This window comes from Alligator mississippiensis, chromosome 1 (genome assembly GCF_030867095.1).
Source record: "Alligator mississippiensis isolate rAllMis1 chromosome 1, rAllMis1, whole genome shotgun sequence".
Taxonomy (NCBI): Eukaryota; Metazoa; Chordata; order Crocodylia; family Alligatoridae; genus Alligator; species Alligator mississippiensis.
In genome coordinates, this window is record NC_081824.1 from 95,176,154 (window position 1) to 95,192,280 (window position 16,127).

Sequence of the window (16,127 nt, forward strand, 5' to 3'; positions counted from 1 at the left end):
CGGGCCCCGATCCCATCGCCAAGTGTGAGTTGGGGGGGGCAATCCGTGCCCCGCCTTTGCGTACGCGGGCTGTGGCCAGCAGCCCGGGCACGTGGGGTTGGAGAAAACCAGTGGTGAGCTAGAATTAGTCACAAACGCGTAGTTATTGATTGAAAAGATTGTTTACTTACACCCAAAGATGGTAGTGGTGTAGGCTGGACAGGTTTCCAGGCGCAGCTCCGTTTAAATCCTCACTAGAGGACTACGACAAATTCGGTTGCTCCCACGGAGTTGTTTAAGCTCCATGGGTTCGGTTCGGTCCCCCGGTCCCCCGGAGTTGTTTAGGCTCCGTGGGTTCAAAAATTGGGTTTACGGGAAAGGGATACGTCTTGGATTGCGCTCGGTGACGGGGAGAGGCTAGAAGCGAAAGCTCCGTGGGTTCGGTTATTAAGCCTCTATTGCCTGCTTAAGAGATGCGCGTTGGGTCCGCAAGGGTCCGCAGCGCTTTGAGATCTTCACACAGATCTCTCCAGTTTTTCTCTCTCTCTCCTGATGTTCATGGAGTCCTCCAGTTTTTCTCTCTCTCTCTCTCCGACTTGGGCGGAAGCTACCCAAGCCTTTTGTACGGCTAGCAAGCCAATAGCTAGCCGCCACGTGTGCCTACATTTGGAACTGGCCAATAATGTGGCGCGAATCCAAATACAAATGGCGGGAACTCCTTTGCAACGTGCATCACTAGTATGCAAAGAAATGCACCCTGCAAAGAAGCTGTAATTTGGCGGGAAATCCCCCGTTGCACCAGAGTTCTCTCCCGCAGCAGAGAACTCTACCGTGCAAAGAAAGCTACAATCGGCGGGAAAATAATTTAGCAGTGCCGAAGCACACACAAACAAAAAATCACAACTTTGGGTTGTGACATCCCCCGTTGCTGAGAGCATAGCTAAATTATGCCATACTCTTCTAGCAATCTAGAATTTTGTTGTGAGTCGTCAAACGAGTAGATAAGCAAACAAACAAATAAACAAACATAAAATTCGCTGCCCTGGTATTAAGTTACATAACAATCAAGAAGCAATAATCAACACAAACACATAATCTGATTCATAACAAAATTGCACCCGTTCCGCCCGCCTGGTGGTAAGCGATATGCACCTCCAGTTCCTCAAAGCTTTTCACTTGGCGTTGGTTATCACGCCAAAGGCAGTTCTGAACCAACTCTAGCTCTAGCGTGTTCTCTCCTGATCCCATCCTCGTCGCCATGTGCGGGCCGGGCCCCGATCCCGCTGCCAAGTGCGAGTCGGGGGGGCAATCCGCGGCCCGCCTTTCCGCACGCGGGCTGTGGCCAGCAGCCCGGGCACGTGGGGTCGGAGAAAACCAGTGGCGAGCTAGAATTAGTCATGAACGCATAGTGGTTGATTGAAAAGATTGTTTACTTACACCCAAAGATGGTAGTGGTGTAGGCTGGACAGGTTTCCAGGCGCAGCTCCGCTTAAATCCTCACTAGAGGACTACGACAAATTCGGTTGCTCCCACGGAGTTGTTTAAGCTCCATGGGTTCGGTTCGGTTCCCTGGTCCCCCGGAGTTGTTTAGGCTCCGTGGGTTCGAAAATTGGGTTTACGGGAAAGGGATACGTCTTGGATTGCGCTTGGCGATGGGGAGAGGCTAGAAGCGAAAGCTCCGTGGGTTCGGTTATTAAGCCTCTATTGCCTGCTTAAGAGAGGCGCGTTGGGTCCGCAAGGGTCCGCAGCGCTTTGAGATCTTCACACAGATCTCTCCAGTTTTTCTCTCTCTCTCCTGATGTTCGTGGAGTCCTCCGGTTTTTCTCTCTCTCTCTCTCCGACTTGGGCGGAAGCTACCCAAGCCTTTTGTACGGCTAGCAAGCCAATAGCTAGCCGCCACGTGTGCCTACATTTGGAACTGGCCAATAATGTGGCGCGAACCCAAATACAAATGGCGGGAACTCCTTTGCAACGTGCATCACTAGTATGCAAAGAAATGCACCCTGCAAAGAAGCTGTAATTTGGTGGGAAATCCCCTGTTGCACCAGAGTTCTCTCCCACAGCAGAGAACTCTACCGTGCAAAGAAAGCTACAATCGGCGGGAAAATAATTTAGCAGTGCCGAAGCACACACAAACAAAAAATCACAACTTTGGGTTGTGACACAAATGAAACCTAAAAGGGGTTGCAGCTTAGGCGGAGCAATGTCAATTTCAAACCTAAAGGTGCTGCATCATAATTTGCTTATTGGATAAACCTGAGTTTGGGTAGTAACCTTTTATGGTAATTTTTAACACCTTTCAATCCCATAGGGTAACAGCTATAGGGCAACATTGTGAATGGCTCTAAAGCCAACAGATTAGCATAAGACTAGGTATAAAAAGCACGTGCATCAGGTGATCAGCAGGAAGAAGGGAACAGAACGGTCACTGCTGTTCCACACCCGGACCCCGGACTCCCGGTGTGAGTGAGGATTGGATCCTGATCAAGGGAATTTCCCCGGTAATCCCTCTGACAGCGTCGATCGGGGACGCCTGACTTCACTGGAATCACTTGATGCGTACCTGGCATCGAGGGACTATCGATAAGTTGCCAACCCATGTCTGCCTAGCTGTTGTTTTGAACAGCCTAGTGGCTAATACCCTCACAGTGCCCAGTTGGCCTGCGACAGAATTGATCTATCTATCTGTTGTTATTATCTGTTATTATTATTTAGTATTAGCTCTTTAATACTGCATTATCTGCTTATCGCATTTATCTTTCTGTTAACTGTTGTGTGTGTGTAAGCTATAATAAATTTGCCTTTACTTCACTCCTAACTTTGCCTCCTCGATCTGAAACTGACTTAAACAGCCCAGTTGGCCTGTGATAAAACAGATACACTCATAGCGTCCAGCTGGCCTGTGATAGTCTATGGCTGAATTGCTGATTCTCCAAATCAGCATCGAATCTTCAGATTTGGATTCGTCCGAATCAAATTGGGGACAGTGATCCGAATCACCGAATCGAATCACTGTCTCCGATTCGGATCAAATCCGAATCTGAATCGAATACATCCCATTTTGCACATCCCTACTGCTTTGCCCTAGCTCAGACTGCTATGGTCCTGGGCACACAAGTAAATGCTGCGTCCAGGATCACCTGACTCCTGCACAGTTTCTCACATTGCCTTAGTGGCATGTGTACATGCATCCACAGAGGAGGAATTTGTGTTGACAATGCTGTGAAAGAGCATTATCCTTGCAAGAGTGCTATATAAGTTAAAAGTCTATTATAATAGGAAAGAGTTAAAGGACATGACTGTGTTATATATGAAAGGTAAGTCTTATATAATTCTTATAGCTAAAGCAAAAGCTACCAGCAGATGGTGTACAGTAGCAGCTGGAGATATTAAAGAGAGAAGGAACAATAGAGGCAAAAAAGGCTATATTTTTGTGTGAGAAAATGTAAAAAACTCCATATTGAACAACTTGTTTCATGTTCTGCTCCTACTTCCTGAACTTCACTGAAAGCAAGAGATTGTCTCTTAGGTATTTGTTTTGTTTCAGGCTGGCTTGCTGTATTCACTAAGAGGAAAACATTTTTAAAAATGTAATGTGCTATTGTATATGATCTGTATTCTGTAACTGTATATGATCTTACAAATGCTGTGTTATTTTACAGGGATCATTCAATGTAAAATGGATTTGTAAAGAGATTATAATAAAATTAGCAAAAGTTAAAGGAAAAGGTGGGTAGTGGATCAAACGAAAAAGGACCTAAAAGCCAGTCAATTGACCCTTCCTTCTCCATGTGCATCTCCAAGTCTCACCTGTTAGTTCACAAGTTTTCTTACCCTGGAACAGTTTTTTTTCCACACATTGGTGTGTAAGGATAGGACCTTTCTCCCCTTCACTTAGATCTATAGCCTTATAGGGAATTAATCCTTTCCTTGGATTTCTTCTCATGTTCATTTGCTTTCTACTTTCTCTCCTGTTACTGAGGATAGTTACCATAGAGACAGACAGTCCTACAGGGAGGCTAGCTCTGTCCTGGCCAGAAAGAATACTGGCAAAGAGGAAAAAATTGGAGGGCTTTGCAAGGTAGCTACTTATTCTCAGAAAGTCTGAAAACATGCATTTCCCCCTTGTCATTTTAACTTCTCTTCACATTATTCAGTATATTGTACATGTTTTATTTCCCTAGACTTCATGGACCACATGTTTTGTTGCACTATTCAAAATCTATTTATCTGAGTATGGGAAAATTAATTTAAAAATCACCAGTAGCACTTCAGCCTGCTAAAAGATCATTTAGGTAATTAAGAAGGATATAATTTGATCATATCTTGGTATTTTCTCTCAAGTTCCCTATTCCCCTTCTCATATTAGACTTTGGATTTCTCCTCACCATGCTGACAGTTCTATCCTATTCCACCTAATTTGATCATAAGTTCACAAAAGACTTTTGAAGACAAAAATGTTATCCTAAATTTCACAAACACTCATTTTATTAGGCACTCACTAAATAAATAATTGTGCACATTCATGGATGGATCTAGGATTTTGAAAAAGGGGTTGCAGATGGTGTGGCACATCATTACATAAAATACAACACATTTTTCTTCAATTAAAAAGAAACTAGATGCTTTACTAAGCATTATGTTATTCAGTTTAAGATTAAAGCAAAAAGAAATAACTACTGAACTGTACACAAATTTTTTAGATTATATATAAGTTTAAAAACCACAGGAAGCTAGGCAAAAAGTAGTCAAAAGTTACTGCATCATTAGTACTGTCATCATAGTTCAATGTGCACCTCTTATTCAGATTCATAAAACAAAATCTAGCCTTCTTGAATATCTTGGCAGTGCCTCGAATACTTCACCGTCAGTCATTTCTATACCTGAGTTAATATTACCATATTTGAGTTAAGTTTTCTATCGAGAGTTAAAAACAGTCCACAAGGCTGTGAAATAGGAGACAGATGTTACCAGGAATGGCTAACAGACAGCAACATTGAGAAGAAAGGATAGTTCGAATAGTGGAACATCAAGACCCTTAAAAATGCAGGTCATTGTAACAGGGCCCGGCCCTATTGCTATGGGTATGGAGGAACCTGAACAGCCCCACATCCTGAAAGCATTCTTCCACACCCACCCCAGAGCTGTAGGGACTCACTAGAGGCTGAGGATCTAGGTCTAGGGATGCAGCAAGCCTCTCAGCAAAGGAGCTAAACCAGGTATGGGGAATGAAGGAAAGCCAGCCATGTGAACCAACGGGGATGGGGGAATAAAAGATGCTGAAAGCAGGCTCTGTGGTGGCTTTACTGTCAGAGAGCAAAGCTGCCTGGAGTCTGGGGTTAGCTGAGCTCAAGCAGCCACATGGAGGGGCTGTGAATAAAGCCTTCTCTTTTGTTTGCTTATTCACTTGTACAAGCCCTGCGGGTCCTCAAAGCCTCAGAAAGATAAGACACTATGGGCAAGTGAAGCCTGGGAAAAGCCTAGCAAGCTGGAGGCATGAAACCAGTGAAAAGCTAAGTGGGTTTATTTGTTTAACTTTGTTTCTTTTGCATCCCTTATAAGCCCAGGGGTGGTGGTGGTGCTATGGACTTAATTTAGCTGTAGGAGAGGGGAGAACCCTGAACAATGGGTCCTTAGCTAAAGGCAGCAGCAAAAGTAAAAGTGGTCAGCATGGGGTGCCTGACCAAACATGCCTAGTTCAGCTCTGCACAAACCTACCCATAATAGTGTGGACTGGAGACAGATTAGCATGTGTGGAGTGGAGAGAGATTAGTTTGAATCTGAGAGATGACAATGTGACATAAAGTTAACTGACTCAACTTTGCCTGAATAGAAATGTTGCTGCCTCTCCCAACAGCTGGTTTTAAAGTTTGGATGGAACAAGAATTAGAGGTGGGGGGTGTGACTGCACCACTGCACCCCTTGGATCCACCCCTGTACATGTTTACCAAATGGATGTTCTACCTAGGAATAATGGATAATGGAAATGGGTTTCTTGTTTTTTTCAAAATGGAAAGTCTGTGACAATAACATACTTTTTATGTTAAATAATGAAACATTCACAATCTTCAGTTCTAAAATTTACTCTTTAAGGCAAAGTACAGGCATTCAAAAAGCCTGAATTGATTCAATATTTACAGGTTAGTGTAAAATGCGTAGATTGAACCAAGAAGCAAGTGAATAAACATTCATTTTTGATTCTGGAAATGCAGCCACATGCCTGCAGTGGCTCAGGCTAGAAGCTGGGGGGTACTAGACCAAGCTTTCCTTCTGGTAATGGCCGGAAGGCTGGAGGGAACCTGAGCTGAGGGATGGGGGGAGGTGTGGTCAGGCCCCGGTAAGCCTCTGAGTATGACTGGGGAGGAGTTTAAACCCCCACCCTGGCCTGCATGGTCACAGCGGGGGTGTGCCTGGAGGGGGAAGAGGGAAGCAGCCCTTGCCAGGTTTGTCCCTGAGAGGCGGGGGGCAAGGCCAGACACCAGCCTGGGCAGTGCCTCAGGTGAAAGGCGGGTGGGGGAAGACAGAGGGATTAAACTCCCCTGCCTCCCTTCTCCCGCTGGCATGGGATGCCAAAAGGGGTCTGCCTGGCTTTCCGTCCCCCCCTCCCCTGCTGGCTATTCAGGCGGTGGAGGGTATGGCCAGATGGCTCAGGCAGATCCTCAGGCAAAGGTGGGGGAGGGAAGGGGATTAAAGCCCCCTGCCTCACCCCCCTCACCCACTGGCACAGGTCCCCAGCTGGGGTCTGCCTGGCTTTCCCCCCACTGGCCATTTAAGTGGCAGGGGGTGTGGCCAGAGCCAGCCTAGGCCTCCCTCCCCTCCCTTTGCCTGAAGCACTACCTGGGCCAGCTTACTGCCTGGTGCTACACCTCCCGCCGCTCAAGTGGCCAGCAGAGGGGCCAGCAGCCAGCCAGAAGACCCTGCCTGGGGTCCCATGCAAGTGCGAGAAGGGAGGCAGGGGGGTTTAATCCCCCGTCCCCATCCCCTGACTTCACTTGACACACTGCCCATGACAGGTCTGGAATGCCTCCAGGCACTTGAGCAGCCAGAAGGGGAGAAAGCCAGGCAGACCATAGCTGGGGTCCAGTGCTGGTGGGAGAGGGGAGGAAGGGGGGATTAAACCCCCTTCTCTCCCTTATCCTGCCCTCCCTGGCCTGGATGTGGCCACACCCCTGCTCTCTCCTGCAGCAGGAAGCGGGGTTGGGGTGGGGGGCAGAAGGGTGGCAGCCCCCACCCATGCAGACCTGGGCTGGGGTCTTGTATGCCATGGAGGGATTTTAAACCCCCCTCTCTCCCCTCCAACTGAGCCTGCTGACCCATGGCCCTGTCCGCTCCACTCTAGTGGGGAAAAGTCTGGTTGCTCCACCCCTGCCAGGCAGACCAGACTGTATTCCCAGTCAGGTTTCCCACCCCCACCCCCTTGTCAGCCAGCCCTTGATGCTCTGGCTAGAGAGCAGAGGGGCAGAGCCAACCCTGCTCTGCTCAAGCAGACAGCAGAGCACAGCCCAGCTCAGGGCTGCAAAGCATCCTGGGATGCTGGAGGACTGCGATTTAATTTGAACCAGGAAGGGGTCTGGGACAGAAGTTCTATAAAATGGTTTGACCTAAATCTGTTAAGTCTGATAGTACATTCAATCAGGTTTATCTTAAATCAGTTTTGGCCATTTTGAAACTGGTTTATGTGCACTGAACTTCTGTTCCATTACAGGTTTAAAACAGTTTCTCATTACTTAAACTGGTTTATGTGTTATTTCTGTCCCTAGTTTAAGAGATTAATAATATACTATTAATTATATCTGTGTGTGTCCGGGCATGTACTTGACTGTGACTATTTATGTTTAACCTTGAACTGAAAAGAAAAAACAAACAAGGAAATAAATGTTACACAAATCTAACCTTTAGGTTTAGGTTCTAGGAATTCCTCAGAAGCAGTCAGTTGTACCTCACTTATTTGTTCTGTTTCATGCAGGAGCTGCTCCTCCTGTTCCTCAATATCTGAGGGCACAAATATAACAGTTAATAACTTACACATACCCTACCTGTGTATGAAATAGGAGTGCCTATAGGAGTATCACATTTTTGTGACCTGGTGCTAAGGCTGTACTTGACCAACAGCAAGCAGGGACTTAAGTTCCTGCTTAGATATTATATAACTTACAGATAGAAGAAACAAAAGCAGATCTGAGGACTGATGAACCAGTCATGTACTCTGACCAAGAGGCTGTTAGGCTAAAGTAGAGAGAGAGAAAGAAAGAGAGAGAGAGAGGCACCAGAAGCAATAGAGACACCCCTGGAGGCATAGGCAATGTGTAGAGGGGACACCGGGGGGCATGTGCCATGCCCTGAGATTGGCTTTTGCCACCACTGCCACCGGTGTCCGCAGGCAGTCACCACTCCCCCCTCCTCCCCGCCGCTGACACTGTCACGGCTGCCTGTGGGCTGTCTCACACTGCCACCTGCAAGTGGTCCCCATGCCCCCCCAGACTCAGGAGGCATGAGTCATTCATGCCTGAAGGTGTACTTTGCTACAATCTGTAACAACTTGGGTCTTTATTTTAAGTGACCTGTATTAAGTGCTGCTGTATGCAGCCATGAAATGCATTGTATGCTTGGAGCTGTTCTGAAGTTCCTCAAGCATGTGGCACTTCCTGGTATCAGTTTCCAAATCATCCCTGCTACGGTTCTTGTTCTAACCTGCAGGGAGCCTGCAAGTTGTTACAACTCGTGTGATGGGAAAGGCAAACTGCTACAGTCAGTTTCTAGGGGGCATTTATACATGTGTTTGGGCCACAGTGCTGGGTGCTTTTAAAAGCAAATCTGCTCTGCACATAAGCTGGCATGCACTGTGTTGTAGTGCATGCAGGTGTATAAGCAGTGAAATACACATCAGTAGTGAGAAAGTGGCAGTAGCATGCTTTTGAACTAAAACACCTTGAAGGCAAGGTTCCCTCCATGGTGTGCGCGTGTGTGGTGGGTGCAAAATTTAATACAGTGTCAAGCACTAAATTATTAATGTCGCACACCTGCCCGGAGAGGAGCTGGGCTGTGGCGCAGCAAGGCGAGATGGGGGTTGGGAGCTGGTGTGGTCTGTCCTCACTCCTGGAGGCAGGGGCTGGGGCTGGGAGCTGCCACCAAGAAACTGCTTCACTCCCTAGCCCTGAGGCCATGTGCCTCCTCACTCCCAGAGGTGGGGCAGGGGGTTGGGGCTGGCGCTGACTGGGGCAGGGGGCAGGGGCTGGCTGGGGCAGGGGGCAGGGGTTGGCACAGGCTCTGCAGGTACCGGGGAACTGCTCTGCTCCCCAGCCCAGAGTCCACATGCCTCCTCGCTCCTGGAGCAGGGACACGTGCAGAGCTTGGCATCCTCAGATCTCAGGTGCGTGGGGCAGAGCAGGATGGTGCAGAACCTGGGTCTGCAGCAGAGGAAAAGGAGCAGGTGCAAGGAATTGTTCCTAACCATGATGTAGTTTGGGGGGGTGCTGGTTACAGTTGTGTTGGTCTAAGGGCATAGGCAGACAAGGTGCTTTGGGTAAATTATATCTCATTTACCCAAAGCACTTTGTCTAACCATGACATAAGATTTCTGCATCATGAATGGGGAGTCCCCATTATCACCTCTGGGGAACTGCTCCGTTCTTCAGCCCCCAGTCTTGTGCTTGGAGGATTATTGCAAAATCCATTGCATGAGGATCCATTACATGAAGATTCTAGTCTATTAGGCTTAGCGTAGTCCAGATCCAGGCTTAGTGAAAGGGGGAGGTGAGACCAAAGCGGCGTGCTCACGGACCAAAGCAGCATGCTCACGGATTGCTACACCTTAGAGGGAACATTGCGTGAAGGTATTTTACTTCAAAAGTGCACCACCGCCATTTTCTGTGTGCTGATGCACATTTCGCCACTTATACAACTGCACGCAATGCAGCACAGTGTGTGCCAGCTTAGGTGCAGAGAAGACTCAATTAATCAAGTCTGTTCCAACCGGCCAGATCTCTGGCACATTGTGGGACAAAAAGTATGTGTATAAATGCCCTAGATGACTAGGTACAGTATGGGTGAGGTTATATATTTTATTCCATGTTTTTATAAAAAACCCTCCATGTATCATTTTACTGTATTACTTGAATCTAAGATGACCCTGAATTTAAGATGACTCCCCAATAATTAGATTCTATACATGGAAATTTATAAATTTGTTATTATTTTCCATGTATAGAATCTAATTATTGGAGGGTCATCTTTAATTCATCAGGGAGATAGACAATGTTGGGGGTCGAAAGCTTGCCCCCTGCTTGTGCCTGCCCCCTTGCTACCTCTGCCCCTGCACTACCCCTGCACTACCTTGGGTTCCCCCCTTCCTCCTCCACCCCTGTTGCCCTTCCTGCCCTGCCCCACAGCCTCTGTTCCCCCCTTTACCTTCCCTCAGCCATGCTTCTACCCTCCCTCCAGCCTTTGCTCCCCCCCACCCCCCAGCCTTTTCTCCCACCCTTCCCCACTCAGCCTCTGCTTACTCTTAGCTTTGCTCCATACTGGCAGGCTTCATCCCTGTTCTAGTCTTGGGCACTGAGCACAGCCCCAGCTCAGACCATGTAGCTGATGTATGGGTTGCATGCCACTGATATGGGACTGGGCTGGGGTTGTGCTTAGTGCCCCAGGCTGCTGCATGAACACAGTGAAACAAAGGTAAGTGCGGGAGAGAGAGGGGTCGGTGGGGGAGCAGAGGCTATGGCGGGGAGGAGGGGCAGCAGCTGTAGGGGAGGGGGGGAGATGTTGGGGTCCAGAGGTGGCAGGGTGAGGAGGGGGCAGCAGCTGTGGTAGGGACTGAAGTCTGAGCAACAGTAGATACCTGTTCCACTCACTGCCCCATATTTGATTCTAAGACAAGGGTTTTTTTCCCCATTTAACATGGGGGGAAAACCCCTTATCTTAGAATCAAGTACAGGGACAGTGGGTGGAACAGGTGCATTTCAGCACACTAAATGATTCTGCTGTAGGATATTACTTGTCCTAGGCAGTACCATCCTATGGTGGATTTAATTAATTTACTGTGCGCTAATACGGGCACACATGTAGACAGTGACACTTTACTGCAAAGCTAATTAGTCAACTCTGCAGTAAAGCACGTGTAGATGAATCTAGAATATATCAAATTCTTTTAGAAATGCCGATGGCCACAGTAATTAAAAGATGTCATAATCTACTAAGAGAAACAACTGATTAGCTTGGAAAAGGCTAGTGGTCAGTGTAGCAGCTCCCTCCACATTTAATTCACTGATTGAGAGAAAACCTAGTATAAGTCCATTGACTTCAGTGGATATACAACTAAAATTCATGTGCCCCACTAAGCTTATAGAAATTGCAATTGTTCAAGAGTGCATTTAATCGCATGAGAAAAGGGTATCTCTATCCTTTCACAGTGTTCCCAGGAGGGCTGGTCTTACATCTCCCTTTCCATACATACCAATCCCAGAAATGAGGCAATTACAGTGCTTAAGGGCACCCCACCCCTAAGGTCTCACTCTCTGTTGTGCTCAAGAAGTGAAGTGCACCTGCAGGGGGCTTCATTGTCCCATTTCAGGGACTGGTGCATGAGTAGTGTGAATGGGTAGGAAGGGCATGCTTGAGAGCTATGCTCTGGGGAGTGCTATGGAAATGATCTAGACATTAGAGCCGTGTGAAGCTACGGTTGGTGATTTGATTCAGAGGAGATTCGGCCTGATTCAGTGGCTGAATCTCCGAATCTGAATCGAATCAGGGGACCAATTTAAAGCTCCAAATTGATTCAAAACTCTCCGAACGTTCAGAAAACATTTGGAGAGCTTTGATGATTTGGACAGTCCCCAGTGGCTGCAGCAGGGAGCTGCAGCTGACTCCGAGCTGGTAAGTACCAGGGGTGGGGAAGGGGAGCATGGGGGAGGGGACCATGGGGGGACCCCTGCCAGCCCCCTGACCCCCCCTCTCCTCCAGCCCTCCCCATGGCTGCTTCACCCGCCCCAGCTCCTGATACTTTAAAAAGAAGCCCTGGCTCACTGGGTGCTGCTGGGCAGGGGGGTCAATCCACACTGCCCCCTACTGACCCACGCTGCATGGAGGGCTCTGGACGAGCCCCCCAACCCCTCTCTTGCTCCCCCAGCCCCCCCATGGCTGCTCCATCTGGGCCAGCTCTAGCCCTGTAAGAAAAAAAAGCCGAGAAAAGCCCCAAGACTCACTGCTCCTGCAGTGGCCTTGGGGCTTTGGGGGCTTGTGCAGAGCTCCCCACATGGTGTGGGGCAGTGGGAGGCAGTGGGGATTGGCCCCTGCCACCAGGAACGGTGAGTCTGGGGATTTTTGGTTTTGTTTTTTTTTAAAGGGCCGGAGCTGGCCTGTGTGGGGCACCCGTGGGGAGCTGGGGGAGCAAGGGGGAGAGTTGGGGGGCTTATGCAGAGCCCCCCATGCAGCATGGGGCAGTGGGGATCACCCCCCTGCCAGGCAGCACCTGCTGAGTCGCGACCTTTTTTTCCCCTAAGTGCCGGGAGCTGGGGCAGGCGGAGCAGCCATTGCTGGAGCTGGGAGAGCAGGCGGGGGATGTGCCTGCCTGATTTGGAGATTCAGAGATTTGGCTGCTGCTGAATCTCTGAATCAGATTAGGCTGAATCAAATTGGGACAGTAATTTAAATCACCGAATCAAATCACTGTCCCCCAAATTGGCTGAATCTGAAACAGAAGCGAATACTAGTCACTTTACACAGGCCTACTAGACATGACCTGATAGCATTACGACAGAGTTCTACACTCTTTTCTTGACAAAGTTTGAAGTTATCACTTCTAGATCATGGCTGGTATTAAACAATAAACTCTGTACATTCATTTTCCTCTATCTAAACATGTCACATGGGAGCAGGGCTGCAGTCAATGTGCCTGAGACCCATACAAATAAAATTAAACAGATGTCATACAAAAAGCAGCATGACTGAAGTGTTTTGGTGAGTCAGTATTTGATTATAGAAATCAAATGTAGGCATGGAAAAACATGATTTTTCTTTGAGTAAGGACTTATCACATGTTTATAACACAAGTGTGTGTAGGGTACTATTAATTCTACCATGAATAACTGCTGTTTTGATGTATTCAGATTCAAAATGAGTTGGACCATCATACCCAAGATCAGCTTTATTGTTTGAGGGGGACAATACAGAATCTTGTAATATCCCTTTACATTTAACATTTCAGAATTATTTCACAATTAGAGGAAAAAATATTTGGTTTATAAAAACTTTGCAGTGAAGTTAGGGGAGATGATTTTTAAGTTAGTGTGGATTTTACCAAGCTGTACAAGACAAAAAAGTCTGCTAAAGAATGAACATCAGAAAGAGAAAGATGCTACCTAATCAAGAATGGAAACAATTAGTGAATCCTATTATCTGGTTGACACTACTACTATATTTATGAGCTAGCTCTTTTTTACTTATAGTTATATTGTAGGCAACTGTTGATTCTCTTGATCACAGAGTATGCAAAAGTGGTCTAGTCAGGTGCTTGATGAATCTGCTTGTACTGAGTCCTGTAACCACCATACAAGACCTTTGATGCATATGCCTCGGCAAGAGTATGGAGGTGTAGAGGCTGCCCAAGAGCCCCCTCCCCTTTAGACCATTGAGTCAGAATCTAAAGGCCAGAGCGAGTACAGATGTTCAGTGCTTTGATGGCTGTAGCTTCTGCCAGAGCACAACAGATAAGAACTGCTGCTGACTGTCTAATGCCTCAATGAGGGTATGTTTTTGCTAGGGTGATGTCCCTTAGGCTTTCTTCAACCAAGGAGCACCCACAAGGCAGTGGGGACTAGGCTTTTGAGGAAGTCTATTCTCATCTTACTCTGGAGGTTGCAGCATTGTGGAATTTAATAGGAAGTTCCCCCCACAAGTAGCCTCACTGTAGCCAATGGGTTAAAAAAATATGTAACTAATCAATAGGTTAATAGAGGGTATGAATGTGGTATGTATGACTAACAAAGAAGAAGCAGATAACACAAAGAAAACGAGCAAGGACAAAAGAAGAAGTTGCAGCATCAGCAACCAGAAGCCTCCCGTTGAAGGCCAGATGTCTGTGCAACATCTTTGACAAGAAGACCAGATCCAACTGGTGAGATAAGGGGGAGCCTGTTACATGCCAACTAAACAATGCATGCCTGAAGAAGAAGCATCCAGAAATCTTGCCCAGCAATATAAACTGTATAAAAGGGGGTGAGAGAGAGAATAACATGAGGAAGAACCTGCCTCACCACCAGAGCCCGTGCCTGTGCATGCCAGGTCGAATAGCCCCACTCCATCAATGGATAGGGATTGGTCATCCCTATCTGCAACACCCTTGGGATTAATTATGTGAGTGTGTCACCTGCAAGAATGTATGTATGTATGTATGTGTAAGTGTGTATATGGTAGGGTAATGCAATTTCTAATAAGCTAATTGTCTCTAATAAATGTATAACTCCCTGGTACCCTTAGCAATAAACAACCCCACTAATAAAAACTTGGTCTTAGTGAATTTTTGGGTAACAGCACCACGTTGCCACCAGGCCTTCGAGTCAGATGCAGTTTACAGTCATACCCAGGACCATTATGGTTATAACAAACAAAATAAATGCCAGATTATGTAATAAAAGACTGGCTATTATGATGGATGTTGACATTATGAAACCCAAATTGGACTATAAGTCAGAACATCAGTCAAACTAGTCTGGTATCTCCCCTCTGACAGTTTCAAGCATAAGTTTTTGGCCCTTCTATTATAGGGTTCACTCCCTGAAATTTCTCAGTGGTAGAGAGAATCCTGTAGCTCCAGTTTTAGGCACTGTATCATAAACCTGTGTTGGCCTTCTAAAAATCTTGCTCCCCTAAAATTAGTTTCTTGCTCCAAAAAAACTATATTCCTTGTCCTGAAAAACTCCTTAGTATTTAGCATAGTTTCTAAACATTTTGTTCACATTTAGATCCAGGACACTCTTCTCAGAGTCATTAGCCAGGCTGCAGGAAATAGAGAACCCAGTATCAAAATCTCTTTATCCAAAAAGAAACAAAATAAAACCGTCTTTAAAATGAAATGTTTTGCTAATCTGATTAAACACATAGGGCATGTCCAGATGAGCACACATGTGCCTGTTGCCCCACCTCAAACCCCTTTGAGGTGGGGCAACAGGCATGTGCGGGAATGAAAAAATGTTCCCTGCACTGCAAGTTTGCAGCGTGGGGAGAAAATTAGACCCCTGGATATCCAGGGGTCTAAAAAACCCACTCTGCAATAGAGCAGAGCAAGGCACGGTTCAAGACCGTGCCGGAGCCAGTCCTCCAAAAGAGACGTTCTGGTTTGGAGGATGTGGAGGGGGGGTTTGGAGAGTGGTGGTGGGGGGGGGAGATGTCCCTGGGGCTGTGGGGGAGGTGAGGACCTGGCCCAGATCCCTGAGGCTCGCTAGTCTGGCTTTGCACTGGAGCGGGTCACACGGCTCCGGGAGGCGCGCACAGGACCCATGCCTCCCGGAGCCCTGTGACTTGCTCCGGTGCAAGGCTGGACTAGTGAGCCACATGGGGCTGGGCCAGGTCCTCACCCCCCTGCAGGCACAGGGGGCAGAGGTGGGAGCCCTGGGGCCTGGCCCATGCTGACAGGAGCTGGCGTGGCATGCGGTTCTTGCTTGCCACGCTGGGTCCTGCCATGGCCATGCCCTTCTTACAGCTGCAGGACCTGGCCCAGCACATGGCGACCGCGCAGAGCCGAGCCGGGTCCTGCTGGCCCCGGGGCTGCTTGTGCCGCCTGACAGCCGGGTGGCATGAGCAGCTCCAAGGCCGGCAGGACCTGGCTCAGTTCCGTGTGGTCTCTGCGCGCCGGACCGGGGAACACGAGCAGCCTGGGGCCAGCAGGACTCAGCTCAGCTCTGCACAGTCCCCGCATGCCAGGCTGGGCTGGGGATCATAAGCCGCTCAGGGACCATGCAGCTCGTGCTGCCTGGCCCGGCCCGGCACATGGGGACCGTGCGGAGCCGAGCTGTGTCCTGCCCGCCCCAGGCAGCTCATGTTTCCTGGCCCGGCCCAGCGCATGGAGACCATGCGGAGCCGAGACAGGTCCTGTCAGCCTTGGGGCTGCTCGTGCTGCCCGGCTGCCAGGCAGCACAAGCAGCCCCAGGGTCAGC

The 16,127-nt window shown here is 48.1% G+C and overlaps 1 protein-coding gene across 1 annotated transcript in view; it reads right to left on the reverse strand.

The window, feature by feature from the left end:
- Positions 1-16,127, reverse strand: part of AK9 (adenylate kinase 9) — a 191,235-nt gene that overhangs the window by 77,764 nt on the left and 97,344 nt on the right. Inside the window, exon 19 of the mRNA XM_019499938.2 lies at positions 7,873-7,971. Coding sequence (XP_019355483.1) covers positions 7,873-7,971 — 99 coding nt within the window. The remainder of the gene's footprint in view (positions 1-7,872; positions 7,972-16,127) is intronic.